The following is a 27,059-nucleotide window of genomic DNA, read 5'->3' on the forward strand; positions in this document are numbered from 1 at the left end:
GTGGCAGAACACACAGTGGTTGAACCAATCAGCATCCCATGAGGAACCACTGGCAGCTGTGGGTGTGACGCCCAGCCACACCAGCCATAGATGCTTTCCGTTTGAAAGCAACAATGGCGGCTCCTCAAGAGGGTAGCATAGATGCTGCTTTAACATCAGAACTGTGGGGTCTATTTCATTAAAAGGAGAGCAAAGAATGGCACTGAAGGCTTTCCTCGATGGAAAAGAAGTCATTGCTCTTCTAACTACTGTTAACTAACTTCTCAGAGCTTGTGTGCTGGAAGCAGCTGCTTCCTGCTGCTGGAAACAGGGCTGTGAGCTGAGAGTTACAGAGCTGAGCAGTCATCCCTTGTAGATTTATCTCTGCCAGTAACCTCATTACCAGCAGTGATGTCATTGTTACAACCATGCTGACATTCAGATCGATTACCATCGCAGGTTTAATCCATGTTACTGTGTTTCTTAAAGGAAAATGAGTCTGGTTTGTCAAGTTTTCCACGCAACGACAAGTTCACACGGAGAACACGGATTCCTTCTGGCAGATACTGTTCACAATCAGACCAACCAGTTTCACACAGTCTTTTATAACCTCTCAAACCTTTTGGCAAAATACGCCTCTCTCCCTGTTTATCTGAGTTTTCAGTGTAAATGGTTTTAACTGTGATCTCATGCCAGCAAAAGTATACAATCACTCCTGTGCCTTCCCACAGACTTAGTTTGAGAAACATGAGACTATGCAGACTCCCACTTAGAGTTTTTATCTGAGCTCATAGAAACAGAAGCAAGAAGTTCAGACAAGAAACCAGCTTCACAGCTCTGATTGGGCGATCCCTCTGGATGGGTGGGTCCCGGCCCATTAGTTGTCAACAAAGATTAGTGTTACCAGGGGTTACCAAATAAGATGTTTGGATCCAGTTTTCTTACAGAAACATGCCAACACTCTCTCTCTTTCTCGCACACACATAAACAACGACAGAGTCAAAGACACAAAAGCTAAAGGGCAAAGCAGTAAGAGAAGATTTATTGTGAAAGGTCCCAAAACGGACACAAACATTCCTGGCAGGGAGATGCCAGGGCCGGGGCAGGGGTTGTGCAACACGTTGAGGAGATAATGTGGTCGGACTACTTGTTCTTTAAATGTATTTTTGGACAAAGAGGATACGGTCAGAGGAATTTAGGAACAAGGCACACCATTCTTCTGGAGAAGAAAACACATCCACCATACTCTTTATTCAAGGAGATATTCCTGTGTCCTGTAATCATCAGCTTGACTTGGCTGATGTTTAAAGGCATAGCTACCGTGCAGGAATTATCGGGTGCTGTTTGTGAGCACACCATTTAAAGGTGCAGTGAGCAATTCTGGAGGGAGATAGTCGACAGTCTCATTCTCATTTGGATGTGCACTAAATTAAAGCTCTTAACAATCAACCACCCTTCTCCAGATATGAATCTATAAATTGTTTTCTGGAAAATCCCTCATAGTGTAGCTTTAAGCAAGTCTAGGAAGAAAAGAGAACAATGTATCTTCAGCAGCAGCTAGAGTTCATTGTGCGGTGACATGAAAAGGAAAGTGCCTCCAACTGTGTTTGTAAAATAACAATAAGTGGGTCAAATACAGCCCCAAAACAAAACAAACTGAGCTTTCTGTTTGTTTCTTTGCTTTAAAAAGCACCATTTTTACCCAGGGGACCAGGGTTCCCACGTCTTAAACATCAAATTGAAGGACTTTTCAAGGACCTAGGCCCATTATCCAAAAATACCACGGCCCGACATGGCGTCGTTTGCGACACGGATCAAGGACAAATACTGTTACAACACTGATTACTCAGAATAACAAACTTGGATTGAGCGTTTGAACGTTTCTCAGCTGTGCTGCTGTTTTTGTCTTCAACCATAGGAACTCTGCAGGGACAGATTAATCAGTCGTGGTTAAATCTGAATTTCCTTCATAAATAAGATACTTTTTTACTGTTTATTATAGTGCGGAGACAAAACAAGCGTGGCACACATACAGTACATGCCAGACGTGTGTTCATTCACCATAAAACAACAGACTGATACAGACACTGACAGACACAGTGAGCCCACGCAGCAGATGACTCTCACACAATCCTCCATTCATCTTCATCTAAGTGCTTTGAGTATCTTTAGACACAGGGGGGCGCTGTCCTCCAGAGCCCTCCCCTTCAACATGCTTCACATGTTTTGAGGTTTGCAGTGCTCCATCTGAGATGTATTTAAAAGTCTGTGGATTAACTTTAGTAGGTAGCGAACTATCAGCTAATCAATACTGTGAAGTGTGTGGTTGCTGAGAGGGGTTAGAGGTCACACTGCCATGCTTGTTTCTGAATTTCTTACATCACCTCTGGCTGCTGTCCAGCTGCTGTGTTTCCTGTCCCTTCCTTTGTTCAGGGGCTGCTTTAAAGAGCTGTGGAGGCCATGGAGAGCATGCCTGAACGTGTGTTGATGATCACATTGTTTCAGGTCCCTTCCTTCCAACTGTGTCTGTCTTAAACTTGCACCTTTTTTTTTTACATTTTTCTCTGCTCGGGCTGTCTTTGGGTGTGGTGTGGACTACATGTGACGTGTTCCCCCTCCCTCTCTTCTTTTCTTTCCAACAACACACACACACACGCTCTGTCTCTGTTGCTTCAGTGGCTCTGCAGTCTAGATTCCTAAGCAGTGAGTGTATCAGACACACCCAGACTCTGCCAAACAACACCACTCCAGCAGATCTACTTCTGTCTCTTTACTGCTTCATCCTTCGACAGTGACTCTTCGTGATAACATCTTGATGTAGGCCATCATGTCTGTTATCGAACTGGAACATCCCCTCCTCGCACAGATCGCCCTGACCCAGCCCCAAGTTTCCCTCAAGCTGACTTATTTTATTTTCCTGGCAGGCGCTGAGCAGTGGGTGGGTCTGTGTGCGACTGACCAATCTGACTGAGCCTCCTCTGCTAGCCTTTGGCTGAGGAGGTGGAGCCCGAGCAGCACTGGCTTGTTGTACTGCTCCCAAGGAGGCGGAGCAACAAGTTTTGCACTGCTGGGTGTGTGTGTCAGTGTGTGTTTACATGTGTGTATGTGCATGCTTATGTGGATTGATAGCGGGAATCTAAGGTGAAGCAGCTGCAAGGGAGCATCTCGGTAGTGTACACAGCAGGATATATAGAGGATATACACTCACAATCAAACCTATGGTATGTATCTGGGAGTATTTCCCCTTCGTGCTCGCTCTCATGTAAGTGTGTGTGTGTGTGTGGAAGGGCTTCCTGTTTGACTGATACCTGTCGACTCAGTTTGACGGCTGCTGTGGGGTTGTGTTTGTGTGAGATAGCAGCTTTTGTTGATCCAGTTTGCGGCAAAGTTAAGGAAAGTTGGCAAAGGACGACAGATTGCTGCGTTACTGTTTCTTTTATGGCCCCCGAGAAGGAATTGTCCCTAAGGTAACAACAAAGGGGATCCAAACAAACAGTAAACAAGCAACTGGATATGTTTACTCAATGATACTGCCCTTGTTTTTTATTAATATAGAAGCACTAACTCTTTTAATGGCTTTAAAGGGGCACTGTGTAGATTTGGAGAAGGAATTTAAACTTAAACAATATTAATGAGGTAATGATACAAATTCAAACTCATTATTGTTTCCATAACTGAGTAACCAAGCTGTTCTCAGAGGAAAATAACATCCCCAGGTAGAAAGGTGGCAGGGTCCGCCACATATAAACAAAGTAAAACAGCATGAAACTTTAAAGTTTGTTTAAAGAGTTGGTTTATTGAGTTTGTCTAGGCATATAAAATCAGTCAATAAAGATCGTTCTCTTCTGGTTAAAAACTACATATTGCACCTTTAAACAAAATCATCTAACAGTATCCAGACTTCTGTAAACCAGGGTTTGCTGCTTATTCGTCGTCGGCATTATGCCTGCATTAGTGTGATGGACAAACTTACAGGATCAACAATGGATGTGCTTCACCCCTGCTTGCTCTCTTCTCGAGGTAAAGTGCATGTCAGTTTGCAATAAAAGGCAAATGAAGAATACAGTAAAACCAGCACAGGGCTGTTGATGTGACAGTTAAGAGTATTAACAGCACGCTGTCCTCACAGATAGCCTGTTAAAGTAGTTATGAGTTCACCCACACTTATCCCCACAGAGCTCTGCACAGAAGACAACAACGGTTTCAGACCTCTGCTCCACATTCTTGCCGTGTAACACCAACTGCAGCCTTCGTCATTTCCACCTCTGAGCCGAGGTGATCCACATTATCACGAGCGAGCATTTAGACAAGTTGCCAGTGCTATTTTGGAGCAGCAGCAGCAGCAGCAGCTAGCTAAGGAGCTGCTTCCAGCCTTATTCACGTGTGCGTGTCTGTGGTTTGTTGGGTGGGGCCCAGCGTTAGTCATCAGTTTTCATTGCTGCCTGACGCTACTGCTTTAATCGCAGTAGTCGGGTACGGCTGCATTGTTTCTAACAGACAAATACATTGTGAGTTATGTGCGTCATGTAAAGAGCAGTCCGGGAGGGTCTGATGCAGCGAACGTATGTGCAGACGTGTCCTGGCTGAAACAGGAAAACCTCGAGCACATCGACTGTTTCCGTCTGTGTCAAAATGAATGCCAGTTTGAAGGGGGCGATGTTTCAGATGGCTCTGTGCTGCCATCAGCCAAGCTCTGAAGTCTTGTGTCTATTTTGACCGCACTCACTCGAGCTTCAGCCAACAGCTCTCCCAGATGGGTCATGATGTGGATATCCTGTCCCGAGCGGCGTCAGTCAGTGTCGCCCTCACTGGTTACTGCTGTGATGGCTAAAGCTCTGTGGTTCTGCACACATGCATGAGTGTATGTGTGAGTGTGGGGGTCATGTGTCGCACCACAGGAAGTGTGGTCAAGCACCAACTTAAGTGACCGGAAAGCAGTGGGTTTTGGTTTCGGAGGTTTTTGTCTAAAAAGATGTTCACACTTGCCTGCTGCTGTTGCGGCTGCAGTGAGCAGGACATTCCCTCTCGCTGTGTGTCACATGAACTGTTTTCTGTGTGTGTTTCTGTGTCAGCCAGTGTTATAGTTGAAATAAAGTAAAGAAAGTTCATCGTAGGTCTGTGAGCCCCTTTTAATAATAATTGAGTATATATGTCGGCCTCTATGTGCATTTTCGTTTCAGTGTGTGTGTTCGTATTTATCATGGTGTTTATTTGTACTGTTGTGTTTCATTCTTCCGCTGTCTATGCATCTGTCAGCTGTGAACTCAATATGTCCCTTTTATAAAACAGGTACATGGCAACTATCGGCCCCTCCCCTTACCCCGACAAAATTTCTACCAGGTACAGCTGTATGCAGTTTCTTCCGTGTGCACACTTTGATTTTGTCTGTGTACAAGAGTCGGACAGAATAACGGGAACAGCTCACAATGCAGTGGAGGATACAGCGGTCAGATCACAATCTACAAAAGTGACCACAGTGTTAAATGAATGTTGTAGCATCATGAAGGAAGGATTTTCTGCAGATCAGATTGTGAGCTGTTCCTCTTACTCTGTCAGCTGCTGTTAGCTGCATGAGAGAAGTCCTGCATAAATCCTCCTGCACGGAGCCAAAGTAACAAACCACTTGGAGCTGGTGTTTGTTGTCCCCAGTGTGGTTTCTTTGTTGTTGTTTTTTGAAAAGCTGATTAAATGACTCCAAATTCAAAGGCCAGTCAAGGTCGACAGGAAAAGCATATTTTAACAGAATTTAATTTAACTGATGCTTCAGCTAGCATGACATTTGATAGCGCAGCTAGTGTGAGGCCTCATTAGCAGGGCTGGTTATCAAACCTCATGACTTTCTGGTACAGACCTCAAATGTGTCTGTGGAACCAAGTATGGACAAATAGAAAGTGTTGAAAGGAGATACTGAACCCAACATATCACTGTGTGATATGTTGGGTTGTTTATGTTACTTATGATCTTATTTTTCCTTATTTAAACCAACATGTTGCCAGTTTGAGACAGTATTTCTGTGTGGCTGTTTGTTACATTATTTAAAGGTACAGTACGTAGGATTTAGGGGAACTCAGGGACAGAAATGGGACACAATATTCATGATTATTTATGTATAATCACCTAAAACTAAGAATCGTTGTGTTTTCGTTACCTTACAATGAGCCTTCTATTTCTACAGAGGTAGCAGAGTTTGCCATCTTGCACCGCCATGTTTCTACAATAGACCAGAGCAAACAAACTAAACACTGGCGTTAGAGAGGGCCTTTTGCATTATTTGCGATTTAAACAGCCACTGTAGGGGAGGATGAGAAGAGGGGTGTTCAGTTGGTCGCAATCTGTGACCACACCAATAAATGCCACTAAATCCTACACACTTATCATTTGATACCTTCAGAACATTATCTTCTTTTGGATTTTGTAGGAATACATTTTATATTCTCTAAATTATGTTACAAATAAAAGTAAGTGTTTTGGTATCTGTAGCCAAACTCAGGTATTGTACTAATACTAGTACTGGAAAATTTAAACATAATAGGCCACCTTCCCATCGCTCTTTGCAGCTTTAGTTGTAAATGGTCCATATTTCACTGTGCAGCACAGTAGTAGATATTGCTTTTGCTCTGTTTACTTAGAATGTGAGTGTCATGTTTCAGCTTTTCAAGAAAAACAAAAACTCCGCAAATACACGTTTGCCACAGGGCAGAAGCTCACCTGGAGGCAGAGCCAGACTTGAGCTGTTTTTAGCTCAGTGGGTAAAGCATGAATGTACAGTTACACCAGCGGGATCCTTTTTTTAATTCTCCCTGAGGTCACCTGTGTGTGAGGCCTGTGCTAAAAGCAGCTTGAACTGTATGTGCACTGCTTGCATTGTGCCGGTGGATGGTCAGACATGCGGTTATCTATAAGCAGAGAGCCGTCTGCTGGACAGCTGTGTGTGTGAGGAATGCAGGAATGCTGCAGTTTGGAGTCTGAGCAGAGAGAAAGCTTGCAGAGCGTCTGGGTGGAGCTCAGGTGAGCCCAGGGTTCAGTGTGGTGGCAAATACCTAAAACTGGCCCCATGTTGTTGCTTGCTGTTACTGGCTTTATATATAAATAACTTTTAGCATGTTAATTTTAATGCCAACAAGATAATTTAGCCTTTAATTTCAGAGGACAGTCGAGGGAAGAGACCTTTGTGCTTCACTCTTTGGCATGTTCTTGTTTTATTGCTAATTTTTCTCCGGATCTGATTCTGACAGTGGGAGTCATCTTGTAAACACACTTTATAGCTCCCTCCCTGTCTGTCACACAGTGCATTGTTTCCTTTAATGGACTGTGAATGAAACCAGGGTGTTTGCCTGTTGGAAAGGTATCTGGGTGGTTTGTTGTAACTGGCAGCTGTCACACTCAGTGAATGCGGAGCTGGTGGTGACTTGTGCAATGCTTTGACTGTCAGACTGAGGGGAGACTATTTTGTTTGTGTGTGGTTTGAAGCATGATTTCCTCATAGATCTCCTATCTGATCTTATGCAAATGCATGTGGACGCTGATTTAAGCAGTAAACATGAATTTGTTCAGACCTGTAGTAAGTGAGCAACACTTGCGGACGTGGAGATACGCGTGGATGTGTATGAGGGGTCAAAGAGCAGAAAGTCAGATTAGCAACGTAGCACGTCCATGGTTTTAATCTTGTACTTTGTTGTTGGACTGCTCTCATATGACTAAAAGGCAAATGAGTCAACATATCCTCTTGGCCAACTTCCTTTCATTTCAACTGACACATTTAAAATTTGCTGAAGGTCCTATGTTTAGTTTGGACACGTTTCCTTTGAGAGCTTTTGGTTTGCCACTGTTTTGCCAGCTTTCAGTTTTCGAGTGTAAGGGAAAGTATAGAGAACAGTAATGATGTCATTTGGTCACAGAGACATCTGACATCATGTTTTAGTCATGAAGGTGAAAGCTGCCACTGCAGTGACCACAACAGTCCCTTTAATCAAACAAAATGAAAGCTACTTTTTCAGTGTGCGCTTAAAATGAAATCATGCCGTTCAGAGACAGTCTGCATGATCTAGTTTTTCCCATTCCCTGCAAAATAAAATGACCAAAGAAAATACAGCTTTCCGTAACCTGATCCACTTCATAAATACATACATGATTTACATACATGATTGTTGTTGCATGTGTTTTGTATCGGCTAGAAGGGCTTCTCCAGCAAAACCACTGTTCTCCTGCGGTACAGCTTGCCCTGTTGTGCGCTCATCTCTTGCATTACGCTTCTCTTTTGCTAAAGGTTTTGTTGGAAGTTGAAATTATTTTAACTTTATAGCACAAAGCACAACATAAAACCCAGCGCCCCGCTCAGAGATGGCATGTATGCTATTTTCATGTCTACACAACAAAAATACAATACAAACTAATACTTGATGTAAAAACATTTGTTTATACTGTCAATGTCAAGTATTGACCAAAGTAATCTGTTAGTATATGTACCAAAATACAGGTGCATTAGCACCAACATCAGTATCAACATTAGCTTCATAACTAAAATCTAAAATGAAAATATCTTAGCTGGTGGATTTCAGTTTCATGTGTAGTATCAACCTTAAAAACACATCTGACACATCATGCATTACTACCCAGCATGCACTGCAACTCTGCTTCCTTCTTAAAACCTAATACAGTTTTGTCCGTGGTAACTTGGGAGCATTCAATATTTATGTGGTAACAGGAGTAATGTGACTTCCCCTGTGGCGGGGGATCCCCCAGCTGCTTGTGACCTCACTTCCTCGCTTGTGCCATTTCCTCCTCATTCTCCCTCTCAAGCAGCATTATGTTCATTTAATTATAGTAGAAGAAGAGAAAAGACAGTAATAGGGGGCATGCTCTTAGCTGTATTTCCATTTACTTGACTTTGAATCTGTTTTATCAATGTGAAGAACCATATGTTGTTATTTTAAAGTGTGATTGTCCAGAGAAAGACGGAGCGTTTGAGAAAAAAATGAACCTCGGAGCTTTAATAAACTAAATAGAGCCTCAATTAGTGACCTTATTTGTGTTAAATGTAACAGCAGTGTGTGAGGTAGTCACCGACAGTGCTGAGCTGCAATCATTTCTAAATCAGAGGTGACAGATTACAGATGATTGAGAATGGTGCAATTCACACTGTGTCCCTGTATCTCTGTGCTATTTCCTCCTCCCGTTAATCTGTTTCCCTTCTCTCACTGTAGTCATTCACAGACACACAACCTGCCTCCATCCTGCTGGTTCAGGGTAACTGTAAGACGTGATGAACGGCTGGCTTAACAGGTTAAATCACTTAGACACACTTAGACACTCAGACGTGGAATAATGATAACTGTTGGGCCTAATTGCCACGAGACTCAACGGCATCTGTCAAAGGATACTTTGAAATTCATCATAAACAAACAGACCGGTGTTCAAACTGTCGTCTGTGAACTTACATCAGCACGTACAGTATGTCTGAGGGGGCACTGATGGACAGCCTGTGTGTTGACATCCCAATGATCTCACAGCCTTTGCGTGATTAGTTTGAAAAGCATAGAAACAGAAATGTTCACTAACTGGCTCGGTTAGATCTGACTGTACAATGATACACAGCCACACAATGCTTTGAGTTGGATGTGAAAATAACTCGGCAGTAATTCTGACCTGGTGTCAGCGGGGTGGAGGCCTTTTAACACTCTTTATTCACACCACCTCAAAGGACAGGGCTGGGCTCTGTGGCATACTGAGCTCCACCTGGATACAGCAGAGTGCTTCAAAATACCATACACCACACTTAAAAAGGAGTGTATTCATTACATAGTTTGTGTATGTACTTCTGTAAAAGTGAAAAAGCAGTTATTCTTCAGAACAAGTGGAGCAGAGAGTGCACCTGAGAGCGGTATATTCAGTATTGTACTTCTCATTTATTGCTGCTGCTGAGACTTGCTGTATAACTGAATTTAATTCGATTCATTTTGCAGAGATACATTTTAATAGTATGTCGTTACAGTTACAGTTAGAACAGGTGGCAATATCCTTGTTCCAGTGATGAAGCTGTATAAGATTGCAAGTTTGACTTCTAGTCTTCTGTGTTTTATTGGAAATTAGAACTGTTGTCTCACAATATGTGGGTCCAGGGTTGAATTCTCAGCCTGTGATGAGCAGTCCAGGTTGTTTCCTTCATGACTTCCAGTCTGAAGAAGAAATTTATTGGCTTAATATTAATATTAGCTTATTTCAGGCATATGTAAATGTGAGCTGCCTAGTAACAAGAAATTTCATTCAAGACATGCCAAACATATATTTTTGCATAGTAAACATGGTTTTTGTGCCCTCACAAGCTTACTTTTCAATTCTGCCCTGCTCAGTACAAATCTTGGTCACAATACTCATAGTAATAATTAGTTTATTTTAATGTATGTGGTTTTTTTTTAATGCCTGTACTGTAACTGTTTATATTCAATATTGATATATTGTTATTAGTTTTATGGATTGGGCATTAATACCTCTGCTTCAGTTGGGCTATAGTGTAAATGCAAGGATGAATACAGTTAAATGTAAAATGAAATGTTGTTTTCGCAGAAGTAAACTAACAGTGCTGAGTGATACAGCTTGTGTCCTTTAGACTGTAAAGAAATGAACAAATCACTTTAGAGTTTTCCAAATGAAATGAACTCCTTCTGTAATTGTTCCAAGTGAGTGAAGCCAGAAAAGAAAGGTTTATAGACCCTGGTCCCTCAAGAAGCCAAATGCACCTTATAAAGTTTTACACATGGACAAATAGACCATTGTCTGTTAGCTTGTTTAATGCTTCTATGCTAACTGAGGGAACATGACCAGAAGGATAATGACGCTGAATGTTCCCGGTTGACTCTAATCAAATTTGGGGACAGACAAAATGCCAGTTAGACCAAACTGTAACTGAAGAAATAACCCCAAAACATAATCTATTGATCTCTGAAAGGAACATTAAGACCTCATTTGCTGTGACTGAAGTCTGTGTATGCTGTTGTCATTGAGATGATGTTTGAAACACAGGAAAGACGTCAGAGCCGTTTTGGAAACCCAGCTGATTATCAGTCATTGAGCCTTTAGCGTTGTGTCATACTACTGCGATTATGTACGCAAGGCAAGAACTGCTGTGCTTGCAATAATTTTTTTAATTCATTATCTTGAGATGAGGAAACAAGCATTGTTATCTGGAGAGAGGGAGATAATCAACCCGCTATCACAATGAAACAAAAGATTGTTTCCTCTCATTACATATAATGTTATCAGAGATCAGGACCGTGCTGCCAGCATGAATCGATGGCGTATTGAAGACTGTAGCAACTGATTCAAGCTGGAAATGCAAACACCACCAATGAGGGTCATTTATTTTCAAGATGTCTAAACAAGAATTCAGTTGGTTAAAGTTTACTGGACAGTAAAACACCTGCTGTAAGTTGACCACTGTATGTAAGTCTATCCTTAATAATTAACCATAATGTAAATACATGTTAGGTTATAGGGAACTGTTCCTATAAAAAGCTGAACCAACACCGCAGACCAGTGTGTGTATCAAGTTAATTATAACATTAGCATGAGTTATCTCGAGTAAAACAAAACTGGAAATTAAATGTGATTAAAATACATAAAACTGATGCTTTGGGGAATTTTTTTTTTTTTTTTTTTTCTTGAGATAACTAATGAAATGAACCCTTTAACGCGAATAAACAAGATTTGTTATCTCAAACAAATGCTATTTTGAAACACATAAGCGACATTTTAAACACACTTTAAACAAACCTTACTAGGGTTGTCTAGTTATAAATAAATAAATAAATATGTGTTAATAGTAGAGTGTGTAGAACAACTCCCCACAAAAATTATGGACACAAGCTTTAATTTTAAACTGCATGATACATTTTAACAATATAATAGTTTGAATGGCTCTTTAAACTAAAGATAGACAAAAAAAGGACACTCACAGAAAAAGTACCCTAGCTTGTATGCTACTTTTGTTACAGCATTGGCAAACAGACTTAACTATACCTTTTTTAAGGAATAACATGGACACAAATGGGCACAGTGACAGTGTCCTACATGTTTAATTTCTTCTCTGGTTAGGTATTTCCTTTGTGTAGTGATGTGACAAATTACCAGAAGATGAACTGGATCTTCACCTGGATAACTTTTGTGGCTACGTTAACTCAGATCTCAAAAAACGTAGACAAAATCACAGTGGCACTCTTGACACTGTGTGAGGAAGTGCAGTGCAGCGCAGATATCACTGCACTTGGTGTGTGTGTGTGTGTGTGTGTGTGGTTGTGGGTGTGTCTCAAGTAGTCATAGGTCGACCTCTTTGATGAGAATGAGCTCGGGTTTAATTTTTCTCTGTGTGACGTCAGCTGAACAGCAACTTGTGAATCCTATAGTCGCCGCTGAGAGTTGCCGAGGCGACCCAAGAAAACAATAATACTCAGCCTCTGCTGTCGAGCAGGTCGCACCCTTCTGACTGGAATGTAGCGGCTGAATCAGCCACCTCTGACTGCAGTATGATGGATGTGTTTGTGAGCCTTCTGCAGCAGGACGTCACTGCTCTGTTGTAAATGTTTCCTGTCTGTACGTCTCTCTATATTTGTCCTAAAAAGTGCAGTTCGAAGCTGTGATGACACGTGTTTCCTCCCCATTCATAGATGAGCTATGTGAAATCTTTCCACATATGTCAGCTCTTGTGAAACAGAGATGCTGCTCCGAGTGAATCTTGAAATAATTATGATGTTTTTGTGAGATTTCTCACCGCACATGCATAACTTTTCTCTCTTGTCTCTTTCTCTGTCTCTCTCTAGTCGCAGCCTAGCCAGGCCACACCCAAACCTGCAGCTCAGGTCTCCACCGTGAAGCCTGCCCAGTACGAGGTATCAAACATTCCTCTTCATTACCCTTTAACCTCCTCTCCCTGCAGCTCTCTCTGAAAACTTCCCACATTCAGTGGGTTGATTGTTGTGCGCCTGACCTCTGGCCTGCTCATTATCTGGACTATGTGTAGTATTTCCTTTCACTGTGCAGCTTCAGGCTAATAATATTTTCAAATAAAGTGAAGGGAGTAGCGTTAGCTGTGTCCTGTGAGCAGTAGCATGCAGAAAAGAAAACTTTCCTTTTCCTTCCATTCAAGCACAAGCGAGGTAACACCCAGTTTCTCAGTCAGGGGGAAGAAGTTTACCCCATTAATGCAGCTCTCAAACAATGGATCGTTCCAGCTTGTTCTGTGAGATTTGTTGCTGATTGGAGTTGTTTCTAAATGTTTTTTACAGCTTAAGGGAGCGGACATGCTAAGATAATACACCAGTAGTAGTAGTAGTAAGAGTTCACGTATTATGATAAAAAAAAACAATTGTGCTGTTCGTGACTTCATGTCAGTTTTGTTTTAGGATGTTAACAAAAACCAGCATGATGTATGTTGTGAGAAAACAGTTGGCAGACATGAACAAAGACTTATTAGGTAGCTCTACTTAATTAAAAGTCTGTATAGGGGACAACTACAGGACAAACTGGTTCTCTTGACCAAAAGGGAAAGTCCGTTTCTCTACAGTGAAAGTAATGACTCGTCTTTGTCCTGCTTTAAGCCGATTTTGGCTCCAAAACAAGGCTTTCAATGAAACCGTAGTCTAACTGTCTTGCAGTGTTTTTCTCCTTTAAAGCCAGACAGTGTTGTGACAGAACAAATCAACAAGCCCAGCCTGAAGTGTTTTCACTCGGCCTTCAACAACGGGGGTTGAACATTGTCTATTTTGGTGTCTGGCCTGTTGAGAAAGGCTTCAGTGGGATATCTGAACTGTGACAGTGGCTTTGTGCGGGAAATAGGTGCACCGACGTTTAAAATAGTAATGAATTATAATGTGAGAGAATAACACACAGTTATTTACAGACTAAGCTTGTGTTACTCGGGCATTAACCTTCGGCTAAAAGTGACTCTTGTTGGCAGTTGACCTTGCTGCCCCTTTTCATACCTCTTGGTTGACTTAGTGGGGTTCAGCTCTTCATGTTTCAGTGGCAGTGTACATGAGCAGGGCTTTTTTCAACTTAAAGGGGCAGTTCAGTGATTTGATGTTGCACTTCCATAAAACTTTAAATTCAAGCATTAATGCGAAAATATCTTCTGTAGTCTCTATTGGCCTTATGTACTTTGCTGTTGCTGACTACAGTAAATACAAGTAAGACATTATGATCCTGATTGGTTGAAAGATGTTGAGTTAAACTTATTGTAGGTGAATCTGTTCCATCAACATGAATTAAAACACTTTTTCACCCAACTATGAACATACAATTTTAAATGATCTGCTTGTTACATAACAATAATCCCATGTCATGGAAACTGGACTGTGTGTCGCAGTGTGACTAACCAGATGAGTCTCCACTGAAGAAATATTGTGTTAACACGCATTTTTAAAGGCCGCTCCAAGACAACACCTACAGACAGCTTCTCTTACAGAATCATGGGGTGCTCCGGTAGCTCTGCTGGGAGAGTGTGCCCCCCTGCTGCTCTTCAGCTGCCTTGAAAAGACTAAAAACATTAAGGAAGAAAGGAAACACAATTTGACAGTCAGTCCTTCAGGCTGTACATTATATCATGAAACTGGTCAGGTATTTTGCTAAGATGAAGGTGCATGGTGAGCACATGCAGCAGTCTATCTTATCTACACAATCTGACACATCATTTCATTCAAGCCAAAGGCAGGTCTGTCCAGAGCCACAGGACAATGTCAGTTAAACTGACCTTTGTGTGTTAAATTGATGGATTACTCCTTTAACAATTAATTAAATTTTCTCATGAAACAGTAAATACATCAGCAGCTGTCACAAGCAAATGTATATTGGCACTCTGTAATAAAGGTAGATGATCGACTTTTCCACATCTGGTGCGTTGCAGAAGGCTTCATCAGGATCCGCCATGGCTACAAAGCCAGGTGGAGCCACAGGAAGTGGCGTCAAAGCAGGAGGAACTGCTTCAATTGGGACCGCGGGAAAAGGGTCCCCTAAAGCCAAAACAGAGGTAGACGGACTCTGGATCTATCAATGATGGAAGGGGGCTTCTGGCTGTCTGGGTGTGATGTAACATGAATCTCCGCTTCCTTCTACACTCATCATGAGGCCGCTCACATTTCTTCTTCACTGCCTTCATCTTCTGGCTCAGCCATCCAAACCTCTTGACCTTTCATGTGCATTAGAATGACAAACACTTGCTGTGAGCTCTCACATCATCACGCTTGGGATGAATGTTCACCACAAACTGTCCTCATGAGTAACTTTCTCGTGCTCCTTGGTTTGTAGACTAACACTACTCCGGCAGGTGCTACTGTTATTGACATGTCGTCCGCTGGGGTTGCTATTGTTGACATGACATCAGCGGGGTCGGGAGGCGGTCCTAAAGAGATGTCAAAGGTAACATCATGACATCACTGCTGACCATTTTAATGACATTTTTGATTGGTGTTCCACCAGCTGGGCAGCTGGCAGGTACTTGAACATTTTATCACCTTAACTTTTCATTGAGGTTGTTTCGCTGTCAGTTTGTAACGTCTTGTGATCGGAGACTGATGTGATAATGCTTGTTGGTCGAGCCATGTGCTTGTGGGCAACTCCTGCATACATGATGTGTGTGTCAGCTGCCTCTCATATGAAATGACCAAATTCACAGGACCGTTTACCACAACATCATGTTAACTTATTGTTTCAGTCATTGTCTTTCGTTTTATTGTAGATTTTTAGATTTGATTTTCTAATAGCGTGGCTGGCGATTACAATTCTAAGCAGATACCACGCTATTTCCCAGCAGTGTCTTGTACACCTGAATGCAACCAGCCACCTAAATATTGCAGATAACGCCTTATCTCTAAAAATTCCTGGATCCGCATCAAAGGTTAATGGGGTCTATTCTGGGCCATGAAAGTCTGTTCTGTAGTTTTGGTGTGATCCTGCTGACAAACCTACTGATGAGCTGGAACATCTCTACTGAATACCCCACACATTTTCTGCTTACTGTACTACCTTCACATATCTTGCTCAGCTACCCAGGAGGCGGAAAATCAATTGAGTGTTCAGAATAAAGTCAGCAGTACTGTAAAGTATTAAATGTGTTTTAATGGGCTAAAAGCACCAGCATGTAACCACACTCTGTGATCAATGGTCAGATACGTCTCAGTCGTCCTGAGTAATTAACAACTCAGCACGTTTGAAACATGTACTTGTGCTTGAGTCGGACTGCAGTGGCCGATCTGACCGGTGATCATCGCACATTTACTTCTGCTCTGTTTCCACTAACACCGTTTAAAATGTCGTCCACGTCTCTCGTCAATATGTTTACTTTCTTTACTGTGAAGTTCTGTGAATCTTTCCTCTTGTGTTTTAATCATTTGGCTACGTGTTTGTAGACTCCACCTGTCTCTCAAGGCAAAGCCACAGCTACAGTTCCTTCTGCTGCTGCCGGAGCAGCTGCAGCAGCTGGCACGGCAGCGACCAAACCTAAAGAGTCACCTAAAGGCACAGCCAAGGTAGACCCGACTGCTACATCTTTATTGCCTCCATGACTCCCTCGAGGTGTACTTCTACTACTACTACTACTACTACTTGGCTTTATTCTTTTCTTTCTGCAACATTTTCTTTGTGTCGCAGAGTCTCATCAGGTTGCGTTACTTTCTTTACCTGACAACAGTCTCGCTCTGGGCAGTGCTCACTTTGGGAGTTCCATTGCTTTCGCCCTCTTTCTTCTACCTCGGCGATGACCAGTTGGGCGGTATAAAGGACTTTTGTTCTCCTCTCTGCAGCACATTGCTCAGCATGCCTGCGCTTGTTATTGTATCTGCAAACAGTGCACACCTGTCCACTTGCATCACCACTCAAACATCATTAATCTGACTCAGTCAGAGGTGCAGTCTGTTGGTTTGTCTTCTCGGGCTAGTTTCATTGCACAACACCTGCTGACACTCATGACTGTCATCAAGTTGGTGGAGGCTTTCTTCTCCAGAGGTCGGCCCCTCACTGTCCTGTGTTTCATTTGCTTCCTTGGGTATATTACCGACTTTGTGCATGCACAGCGGACCTGTAATTTTACTTGATATGGACTTGGCTTATAAAAGATTCAAATGTGTTGTATTTTAGAGTGCCGCTGCCGTCACAACACTGAAGGCTGATGTGGCTAAAGTTGATCCAGTTAAAACATCAAAGTCAGCTGCAGCAGCCAAGGTAGATGATCCTGAAGCTGACAGAGGTGGAGGCTGTCCCGTGTATTTCCTGCTTGTATAATGGTCATGAATATGATGTGTTGAATGTCTTCATGGTGTTCTGTCTGAATTGACCACTTTATTCAGGCTGGTGAGATTTTTTATTTGTGTCAGACTTTGGGGGTGTGTCTCTGGGTTTAAAGAAGACCTAGAACAGGTTTACATGCTTTAGTGCACAAAAAACACATCAGTTTTCTCATCCAGTGCTCTTTAAGGCCCGCCCTCCTCTGATTGGTCAGCTCACACATGCCTGACCCAGCACTGCTAACAACAACAGAGCAGCTGTGCTAAATCAATTCTCATGTGCCAAATTAACTGCTGGGCATACATTATGCAAATGTATGACATGGTGACGTAGTGTGATGTCACAAAGTCACGGGATTAAAGGCTACTGACGAGGCGTTTCAGGGACAGTGTTTTCTGTGGGAGAGAGGAGCTTCTGTCGGACTTTGGCCTTTTTCATTGTCAAGATCTTTTGCATGTACAAGAACATACTGTATATAAAACACTGAAGTAAAAGAAAAAAACTAAAAGCACAATAGGTCTCCTTTAAGAATATTATTAAGTCTCACCATTTTTATTTTCTGTCTGGAATTAACATGACGAAAAGCGACGTCTGGCTCGGTGAAGATGGATCAACTTGCAACCAATTAGTGCAGTCTCTTGAGTTGAAGCACACATACTGTAAATCTACCACAATGACGCATGCATGTTTAATGGGATGGAGGTGGGAGAACTCAATCTGTATCTGTGTTGCAGGTGCAGGTGGAGGTTCCTCCCACAGCAGCCAAAGGAGCCAAAGAGGTAAAGACTTACTGAAGCCCTTTGCTTTGAAAAGCATGTTGCATTGCTCTAGTGTGCTGAGTTGTGTTGCATGTTTGTTCAGGCACCTGAAGTGGATCCATTTGACGCCCTGGCCAGTATACTGCCATCAGCTGATCCTGTCGCACCAGAGCCTGTATACACGGGGCCAGAGGTCAAAGAGGTACAGAACAGCCGCAGTGTGCACTCGTGTGTGTGCTCATATATAAACTGAACAGGTATTTAATTGCATCGAGCTGCAGCATGGATCTGTTGTGAGTAACCGTGTGTGTTGCATGTATCACAGCATGACATCATCTCTGAGAAGGGTCAGAAGTGTGGAGAAAGAGACAGCACGCTGCCTCCAGGATACAGATTTGAAGATATGGTCAGTTCTCCCCAGTGGTTCTCATCTTCATCACTTCTGATTCACTGCTTAACTTTGCCACACTGTCAGCGAAGAGTTTTTTGTCCCATTGACAGACCTCACTGTTAGAAGGGCTATTTCTTCAGTAGGAAGAAGTTCATACAGTATGAAAGCTGTTCTGGTCTGAGGATTATCTAAAGCAGGGCCCAAAGTGCGGCACATGGGCCAAAGTTGTTCTGCCATAAAGTTTGATTTGGCCCGACATGTTTCTAGCTGAAGTATATGATATCATTAACTGGTTATGGATTTTTTATGAGGTTAAACACTTTAAATATGTGGTATCCCTAATTATGAATTATTTCTTAATCTGAGCACGGCATGCAAAGTACTAGTGACACTTTCTGCTGGCAATATGGAAGCCTTGAGAGGCAAGTGAAAAAAAAAAACTTTAAGTAACTCAGAAAGATTATCCTGGCAAAACATGTCCACCTGTCCGTAGGTCATAAACACAAGAGAGAAAACTATATTGACTTAAATTACCAGAATTTTTTTTTTAGGACTCTTGAATTTTAACAGTACAATACAATAGTTGCTTGCTTTTGGCCCATGGTCCACCATTAAGTTTAAGTTTTGGCACTCCAAGGAAAAATGTTCGGGCACCACTGAGGTAGAGTAGCCTAACAGGGAAGTTCTGAAATGTCATTTTTCAACACATAATAAAGATCCATTCACCTCCACTGTATTGCCACGGAGATACCTAAAACTGGCATCAGAAGTGTGGTCGGATTCATAATCTAGTTCGCTCATTTGTTTTGACAAGATAGTCGCAGATTTAAATTAAAGGTGTGATATGAAAGATTTTAGTAAAAACAATCCAAAATGAACTAGAATTATCTCCAGTTAACAACCAGTATAACAGTTACTGTAGCATGCTAACCTGCTAGCTCCAGTCTGGACACATGAAACCAAAACTACCTGTACCACCATTTTTCCTCTTATATTCTAAAATTGGTCTTTTCTCTCCCCTAGCCTCCAGTCCCTGCCGATGTCAAACCCAAGGACGTCCCTGTAAGTGAACTTTCCCCTTTAATGGAGTCACAACCTCTTGCACAACACTGATTTCTGGTTCAGATACTAAACTTTTACCAACATCTGTAAGCAAATCACATCACACAGACATTCAGGAAGCACTGTTTCCACTGGATGATCTGGTTCCTCTAGAGTTGGGAATGTTGCACTGCACTGGTGGGTGTTGTCACAGCAAACAGCGCAGGACCCGACTTCTCCATCTTAGCTCGTTGGCTCTTGGCATACCAAGCCCAAACACTTATATAAATATACAGTACGTGCACCACCACATAGACACACACACACTGATACATCTGTTACACACTTAGATATCCACCCACATGTAGGTTACTATTTACTCACCGTCAACACACCCACATTTGCATCATAGCCGACTCCCACTTTGTCTTTTTGTCTTGCATGAGGCTTCTTTAGTTCTGTGTCAAACGATCTGTTTCCACCCAGATACTCTCCTCCAGTGTGAGTTTTGTGTTTTAACTTTTGATGTTTATCATATTTATGCTCAATCGAAGCAGTTTTATGTGTCAGATGTGTCTTTTAAAAGAGTTTATTTGTGATTTGTTTTGTCTTCGTGGTATGTGAAGGGTGTGCCTGTACTTTTCCTTCACTGTTGGTACATGTAGTCTGGTTTGCATTATTTTGCCCTTTTGTTTGCCTCTGACTTGATCAGATATGCCATCTAGTGGAGGATCATATGGCTGTTATGGATAATTTGTAGTAACTTCCTCAGATTAATAGTTTTTAAAAGTCTGTTCGTGTCATGTCATGTTTTTCCACACAGAAACCACTGAGCACTGACGACGCCCTGGCTTCTCTGTCAGCTGGTTTCATGTCTTCTACCACTCCAGCTGCAGGCTTGCAGCCAGAGGTCAGATTCTTAAAACATATAGCACTCGGCTGCTAGTTCCTCCTCCAGCTTCACACCTCGTGTACCCACTTGACAAAACTCCATACTTAACATTCCCAGTCTGGCATGTCTGTTGTTGACAGCATCAGTCCTGACTCTCCACTTACATTCCTCTATAACATTAAAGGTGCAGTATGTAGGAATTGGTCACCTGTCAGATTCATACTCAAAACAAATAACTGCTGCTAACTGTAGCTGTCCTTAACTAGTTAGCTCAGTTAGCTGTGCAGCTAGTGGTTCTGACTGAGGAGTGTAAATGTGTACACCGCTAGGACAGGAGCTATGGACTGCGATGGAGTCTTACATATTACTCCTTTTAAAGGGAGATCTTTTTTTTTTAGACAAACAAAACAATAACATATTCCCTTCTTGTTTTTTTCTCAATGAAATTCATAGAAAAAGGGCCATGTCGACGTTGTCAGTGCCTCATCTGCCGGCCCTGCTAACTTCGCACCACCTCCTGTACAGGTAAAGTAAAACTATCACGTCTGTGCAGTGTCATCATAGAGAGCATCTGACTGATGGAGCTAAGAATTAAATCATAGTGTTGTGTCTCTGTTGCAGAAATCTCAAACCTCTGCAGCAGCTCCTCCTGCTGATAAAAAAGCCAGGATGGAGAAAGCTTCAGACGCTGGACGCCCCTCTGCTCCTTCCAAGGTACAGTAGGTTCACAGGAACACTGTCCTGAAAACTTCTTGAGGTGCTGACGGCGCTCAGATATCCTGTTGCTTTCAGTAGTTTCCTCTCAGTGAAGTGTGTGAAGTTGAATGTTGTCTCTGTTGGACACCAAGCCCAAGACTGATGACATAGATATACAGGAGTGGACAAAATACTTTGTACCCTAGTCTTTGCCCGGCGCTCTCTTCTTCTTACTTCTGTAGTAGTAATATGTGACAATCCCCTTTTCTCTCCGCAGAGCGCCATGCCTCAGGACGCTCTCAGTGCTCTTGTTGACTCGTTGCCAGCAGACACACCGAAACCTGAACCCCCCAAAGTCAGACCTGAGGACATGGTCTCGGTAGGAGCACACAGAGTTCACAGCTTCCGATTGCAGAAGGCCTCCGGCTGTTGGCACATCTGTAGTATTTGTGTGTCAGCTCCTCACAGAAACCTTTTGTATTTCTTGTAGGAGGACAAACACAAGAAGGAGAAGGGTGTTTTTGTAGGAGAGAGGGACGATTCAATTCATCCGGACTACAGGTTTGATGAGGAGAAACTCAAAAAACTGCCTGCTCCCAAACCTGAGGTGAGACTGGGACACATTCAAAGTCTTACTGTGATATCAACACAATAATGAGGATATTGGTATTCAATCTATATCACTCTCTTCCCTCCGTGTCCCTTCCTCTCCTCCTCCTGCAGCCCAAAATGGCCACTAGCGAGGCTCTGGACTTTTTGTCTGGAGGCTTCCTGGACTCCTCAGCAGCTCCTGTACAGGTACATTGTAGATCTGTCACTGGTAACAGCAGACAAACTAATGCAACGTACACATCATCTCTTTAAATGCCATCTCTGTTGGTTGTTGTAGAAAGCCCCTCCTGTTGCTGTGTGTCCTGCTCCTGCTGATAAAAAATCCAAGACAGCGAAAGTCCCTGATGATTTCTCTCTGGAGGCTGGACTTTCCGCTTCGACTGCCAAGGTACAGCGAGCTCACAATTCCACTTCCCATAAGCGTCTCCTGTGAGGTTCTGACCCAGCAACACTTATATGATACAAATGTCTTTAAAAATGTCGTGGTCACATTCGAGAGTACGGCTGAAATAGGTCATGAATATAAAGTTTAATGTCGTCTCTGTTGTCTGGTGTAGAAGGTGGAGTCCTGTGCCGTCCCCCCTGTGGCTGTGTGTCCTCCTGCTCCTGCTGATAAAAAAGCCACAGGAGGGAAAACTGCTGCTGTAAAGGACAGCACTGACGGCAAGCTCAAGACTGATCTGGTGAGACACTGGACATGTACAGATTAGTTTCCCTGCTGTTCTGTCCCTCACCAGTTTGCCTTGTCACTCATGCGCGTGGGAGGAATTTCATTTAAATGTTTAAACTGTGAATATATGACGGATCAGTTGAGCACAATCTCCTGCTCTCTCCTCAGGGCGGCATGCCTCTGGACGCTCTCAGTGCTCTCGGTGACTCGCTGGCGGCAGACACCCCAAGACCTGCACTCCCCGAAGTCAGACCTGAGGACATGGTCTCGGTAGGAGCACACAGAGTTCACAGCTTCCGATTGCAGAAGGCCTCCGGCTGTTGGCACATCTGTAGTATTTGTGTTTCAGCTCCTCACAGAAACCTTTTGTGTTTCTTGTAGGAGGACAAACACAAGAAGGAGAAGGGTGTTTTTGTAGGAGAGAGGGACGATTCAATTCATCCAGACTACAGGTTTGATGAGGAGAAACTCAAAAAACTGCCTGCTCCCAAACCTGAGGTGAGACTGGGACACATTCAAAGTCTTACTGTGATGTCAACACAATAATAACGGCAGGATATTGATATACAGCATTTTCCTCCATGTCCCTCCTCTCCTGCTCCTGCAGCCCACCTTGGCCACCGGTGATGCTCTGGACTTTTTGTCTGGAGACTTGATGACCTCCTCAGCAGCTCCTGCTGTCCACGCTCCCGTCATCACGCCCTCAGCTCCTCCTGCGCAGGTAGGATCCAGCACTGGTTCCAGTAGCTCAGACCTGCAGGTTGATGTACAGATGAATCAGTCCAGCAGATGAAACATATACGTATACTGAAGCAGAAGTAATGGTAGCATGTTTGTGTGCTGCTTTATTTAATAATAATGTGTGCATTTTTAGCATTAGCACAGTCTACATGTCACGTCTTCATATTCTCATTTCCCTCGCAATGTTATATCATTGGGAAAAAAGTAGACATTTTGGGAAATATGCTTTTGCTGTGTCTTGCAGAGAGTTAGCAAAGAAGACCGATAGCACTGTCATGTCTGTAGTCGATGTTAAAATGAAGCTGCAGCCGGTTAGCTTAGCCTAGCATAAAAAACTAGAACCGGGAAGAGAGTTACTCCGGCTCTGTCCAAAGGTTGAAAATAGAATCAAATGAAAATAAATAAATAAATAAATAAATAAATAAATAATACATTTCACTTATTAACACACAAATAAAAACAAAACAAACAAACAAAAAAACTGCAAAAACAACGTGCTTTTACAAAGCCAGGCTAGCTGTCGCCTCTTGTTTCTAGTTTTAATGCTAAGCTAAGCTAACTTCCCCTTCTTACTTATTGGCCATACCTTGGAATGGTGGAATCCAGAGAAAAAGTAAAAAAAAGTATTCTTTCAAGATTTTGTGTTAAATCAAGATGAATTCTCATTTAAAAATGTTCCTTGTGACCCCTAAAAGCTCTTGTCTCCGTTTTCCAGACCAAAGTAGAGGATTTGTCAGCTCTGGATTTGCTTTCTGACGATTTTGCGGCTCCAACCAAAGCTTCAGGACTTCAGGCACCGGCCCCTCCTTCTTCCAAGAAGAAGACACCAGAGGTAAAGCCATTGGTGTGTGTTAGCATATCTCTGAAACATTTAGGCTTGCTATACTGTGTTTCTCCTGGACATAATATTGTGTTCTCAGCTGTGTCCGCCTGTGTTTGCATTCTCTACCGTCCCACGTCTTCTTTTGCGTCAACATGTGTGTCCCTGTCTTCCTGCAGAAAACTGTTTGTCCAGGCTCAGTTGATGTCACCCCTGCAAAACCCAAGACTGGGAAGGTAACTGTGAGGATACAAAATTACATTATTTCTGAAATTCTTCATTTGCACTATATTTTTTAAATTCTTGTTTAAACTGTATCCAGTTAAAAGACAGCTGATGATATAGTTCCTCTCATGTTTCCTCCTCAGGACGACTTCATGTCTTTGGACGCTCTCAGTGCTCTCGGTGACACGTTGGCAGCAGACACACCAAGACCTGAGCTCCCCAAAATCAGACCTGAGGACATCGTCTCGGTACGGGACACACACAAACTCACACAAAAAGGGCTCGCACTCCAAACACACAAAAACACAGGCTTCATCTACATTTTTTCTGCTTTATCGCGCGGTAGAAAATCAATGTTACATATGTTATTACACATGTTATATATGAAATGCATGGATGTGAAAAAAAAATGAAATAATTGTAAAGAACCATGCAGACAACTTAACATTATTTTGTTTACAAGCGGCATTTGTAGTAAAAAATTCCCACCAGGTAACGTCTTGCATGCTTTGTTCCCTTTTCATAGGAGGACAAACACCAGGAGGAGAAGGGTGTTCGCGTAGGAGAGAGGGAGGACACACTTCCTCCAGAGTACAGGTTCGATAAGGACAAACTCCAAAAACTGCCTGCCCCCGAACCTGAGGTGAGACTGGGACACATTCACTCATACGCTGTTTTGAAAAAGGCAAAGATCTGATCCTAAAAAACAGTGTTCCTAATCAGAGCTTAACCTGTCCCTCCTCTCCTCCTCCTGCAGCCCACCATTGGCACTGGCGATGCTCTGGACTTTTTGTCTGGAGACTTGATGACCTCCTCGGCAGCTCCTGCTGTCCACGCTCCTGTTGTCACCCCCTCAGCCCCTCCTGCACAGGTACACTGTGGATTTATCCCTAATGATACAAGTGATGATGAAACAATTTGAGACTTCCTGAACAGATTTTTTTTTCACGCTTCGTTCTGTCCCCCTCAGTCCTCTGCTGACTTTGCTCTGGACGCCTTGGCAGGAGACTTTGTTTCCTCCACTGCTGCTCCAGCAGTTAAGTCTGGTTTTGCTCCCCCACAAACTGCCCGGCAGGTAACCACGCCAGAACATCTCAAACCTCTTTGGACCGCTTAGACTCTCTAAAACCCTCAATCAATCTGAATGTTTTTGTCTGTACTTTCAGCTGTCAGGGGGAACAGACAGCGCTCTGGACGCTCTGTCAGACACCTTGAAGGATATCGCACCCGCACCTCAGCCCGCCCCGGTTCCTTGTAAAGACATTGTCAAGGTAGCCATTATGCTTCAGGAGCACAGCCAGGATGAGAGAGAATATTTTCAATTTCAGTCCACCAGTCACTTCAGCTGTCCTGGTTTGTGTGGTTGTTGCAGGAGAAAAAGATTGTTGAAGAGAAGCTGATAAAGATGGGAGAGAGAGACGACACGCTGCCGGCAGAGTATCGACCCACAGAGGAGGATCGTAAGGTAAACTGTGTTGATATGAAATTGTATCCACACATTCATGCAGCTCCTAATGAATCATCACGGAGCTGCTCACCTGAACTCAGACTCTTAGTTTTAATGATCATCAGCTGCCGTGAGCTTGATTCACAGTTTTGGTGCATGTTTTGTGGGAAAAAACAAAACAACCATCTTTTACAAATCATAAACAAAAATACTGTGTGATGGTGCTGATTTGAAAACTTACTGGAATCTGCTTATTGATTCATTTTGTTTTAAGAAAATGGAAGAAGAAAAGAAAAAGGCAGCCGCAGCGCCCAAGGAGGTAAAAATGCAACACGCAGAAACAAACACACATACATACACACACTGTGAAATGATATGTGTGCAGATAGTTTGAATTCTTGTCTTTCTCTAGAAGACTATGGATGATAAAACAGCCTTGGACCTGCTGGCTGGTGATTTTGAAGCTGCTCCACTGCCCACTGCAGCTGCTGCATCATGTGCAGCCACAACAAAGCTGGAACCTCCTGTGCTGGACTCAGATCCCCTGAAGGTAGCGCAGAAAATAAACTAAAACTGCCCTTACATCTCCTCCTTATGTAACAGATTTGAGCTGCAGTTGGTAATGTGGCTATGTGTAGCTAATTTTATTTATATTTTTTTATATTTTTAATTATTCTTTCCCAGCCAATGGCCGGTCCTGTCCTAGACAACCTGGCAGGCACGCTGCTCCCAGATGAGTTAAAATCGAAGACGGACAAACCAAAGGTAAAAACCGGATCTGTGTGCAGAGAGCACATGTATTAAACTTCACTCATAAATGATCTGAAGAGCATGAAACTCAGGTGTTCTTGTGAAAAGTGAAGAAACATGTCTTACTCCTATTCTGAATTATATAGCACACATTGTTTCAGCTAAAATATTATTTATAGTTTGTACAATCATTAGAAAACATGTCTCTTATCTCTGATCCAACCTACCTACCACAGACACCGTAATGTCAAAACTGCTCTGTCTTCACATTCTGTTGATGATTTTATTGGATTTTAAATTTTCTTTAACTTAAATTCTTACATATTGCACATTTAAGTCAAAAGCAGTTTGACAGGTAACTGTATTTGTTCAGTTTGTTAGAATGAGTACGAGTGAAGTGTTTGATCTTTCGCTTAAAGGGCCACTATGTAGTTTTGGAGAAGAAATTCAAACTTGCATATAAGAAATAATACAAACTAGTATTATACTAATAAACAAGCTGTTCTCAGAGGAAAATAAGGTCCCAGAACCCTGTTTGAAGCTAGAGAGGTGGCAGGGTCCAAATAAATAGTATGAAACTATGTTCTCCTTTAAGGTCAGTTTGTTTATTTGTATTAAGTTCATTCAGTTACGAAAATGAAGGGAGTTTATTTTGGCGTAAAAAACTAATTAAAATGTTTTCCCCCAAAACTACATAGTGCATCTTTAAGTCTAAAATGTCAAATGTCAAGTCTGATAAATACATGCCCAGATCTAAATCTTTGTAAGG

At 42.6% G+C, this 27,059-nt stretch overlaps 1 protein-coding gene across 4 annotated transcripts in view; it reads left to right on the top strand.

Moving 5' to 3' along the window:
* The window catches only part of cast (calpastatin), a 38,546-nt gene that overhangs the window by 9,674 nt on the left and 1,813 nt on the right, over nt 1–27,059 (top strand). For 2 of the 4 annotated variants that reach the window (XM_084347937.1, XM_084347934.1), the window contains exons 3-32: nt 12,792–12,860; nt 14,873–14,995; nt 16,374–16,493; nt 17,101–17,184; nt 17,982–18,026; nt 18,109–18,207; nt 18,331–18,411; nt 19,420–19,458; nt 20,261–20,347; nt 20,783–20,854; nt 20,951–21,043; nt 21,303–21,404; nt 21,516–21,632; nt 21,749–21,823; nt 21,915–22,025; nt 22,195–22,320; nt 22,476–22,577; nt 22,689–22,805; nt 22,915–23,028; nt 23,764–23,880; nt 24,048–24,110; nt 24,237–24,341; nt 24,620–24,736; nt 24,851–24,964; nt 25,064–25,168; nt 25,260–25,364; nt 25,466–25,558; nt 25,815–25,859; nt 25,953–26,090; nt 26,225–26,305. In XM_084347937.1, the coding sequence (XP_084204063.1) occupies nt 12,792–12,860; nt 14,873–14,995; nt 16,374–16,493; nt 17,101–17,184; nt 17,982–18,026; nt 18,109–18,207; nt 18,331–18,411; nt 19,420–19,458; nt 20,261–20,347; nt 20,783–20,854; nt 20,951–21,043; nt 21,303–21,404; nt 21,516–21,632; nt 21,749–21,823; nt 21,915–22,025; nt 22,195–22,320; nt 22,476–22,577; nt 22,689–22,805; nt 22,915–23,028; nt 23,764–23,880; nt 24,048–24,110; nt 24,237–24,341; nt 24,620–24,736; nt 24,851–24,964; nt 25,064–25,168; nt 25,260–25,364; nt 25,466–25,558; nt 25,815–25,859; nt 25,953–26,090; nt 26,225–26,305 (2,859 nt within the window). The remainder of the gene's footprint in view (nt 1–12,791; nt 12,861–14,872; nt 14,996–16,373; nt 16,494–17,100; nt 17,185–17,981; nt 18,027–18,108; nt 18,208–18,330; nt 18,412–19,419; nt 19,459–20,260; nt 20,348–20,782; nt 20,855–20,950; nt 21,044–21,302; nt 21,405–21,515; nt 21,633–21,748; nt 21,824–21,914; nt 22,026–22,194; nt 22,321–22,475; nt 22,578–22,688; nt 22,806–22,914; nt 23,029–23,763; nt 23,881–24,047; nt 24,111–24,236; nt 24,342–24,619; nt 24,737–24,850; nt 24,965–25,063; nt 25,169–25,259; nt 25,365–25,465; nt 25,559–25,814; nt 25,860–25,952; nt 26,091–26,224; nt 26,306–27,059) is intronic. The other 2 variants (XM_084347935.1, XM_084347936.1) reach the window with 2 other exon arrangements.

Source organism: Pagrus pagrus, assembly GCF_965226575.1.
Source record: "Pagrus pagrus genome assembly, chromosome: 3".
Classification (NCBI taxonomy): Eukaryota; Metazoa; Chordata; class Actinopteri; order Spariformes; family Sparidae; genus Pagrus; species Pagrus pagrus.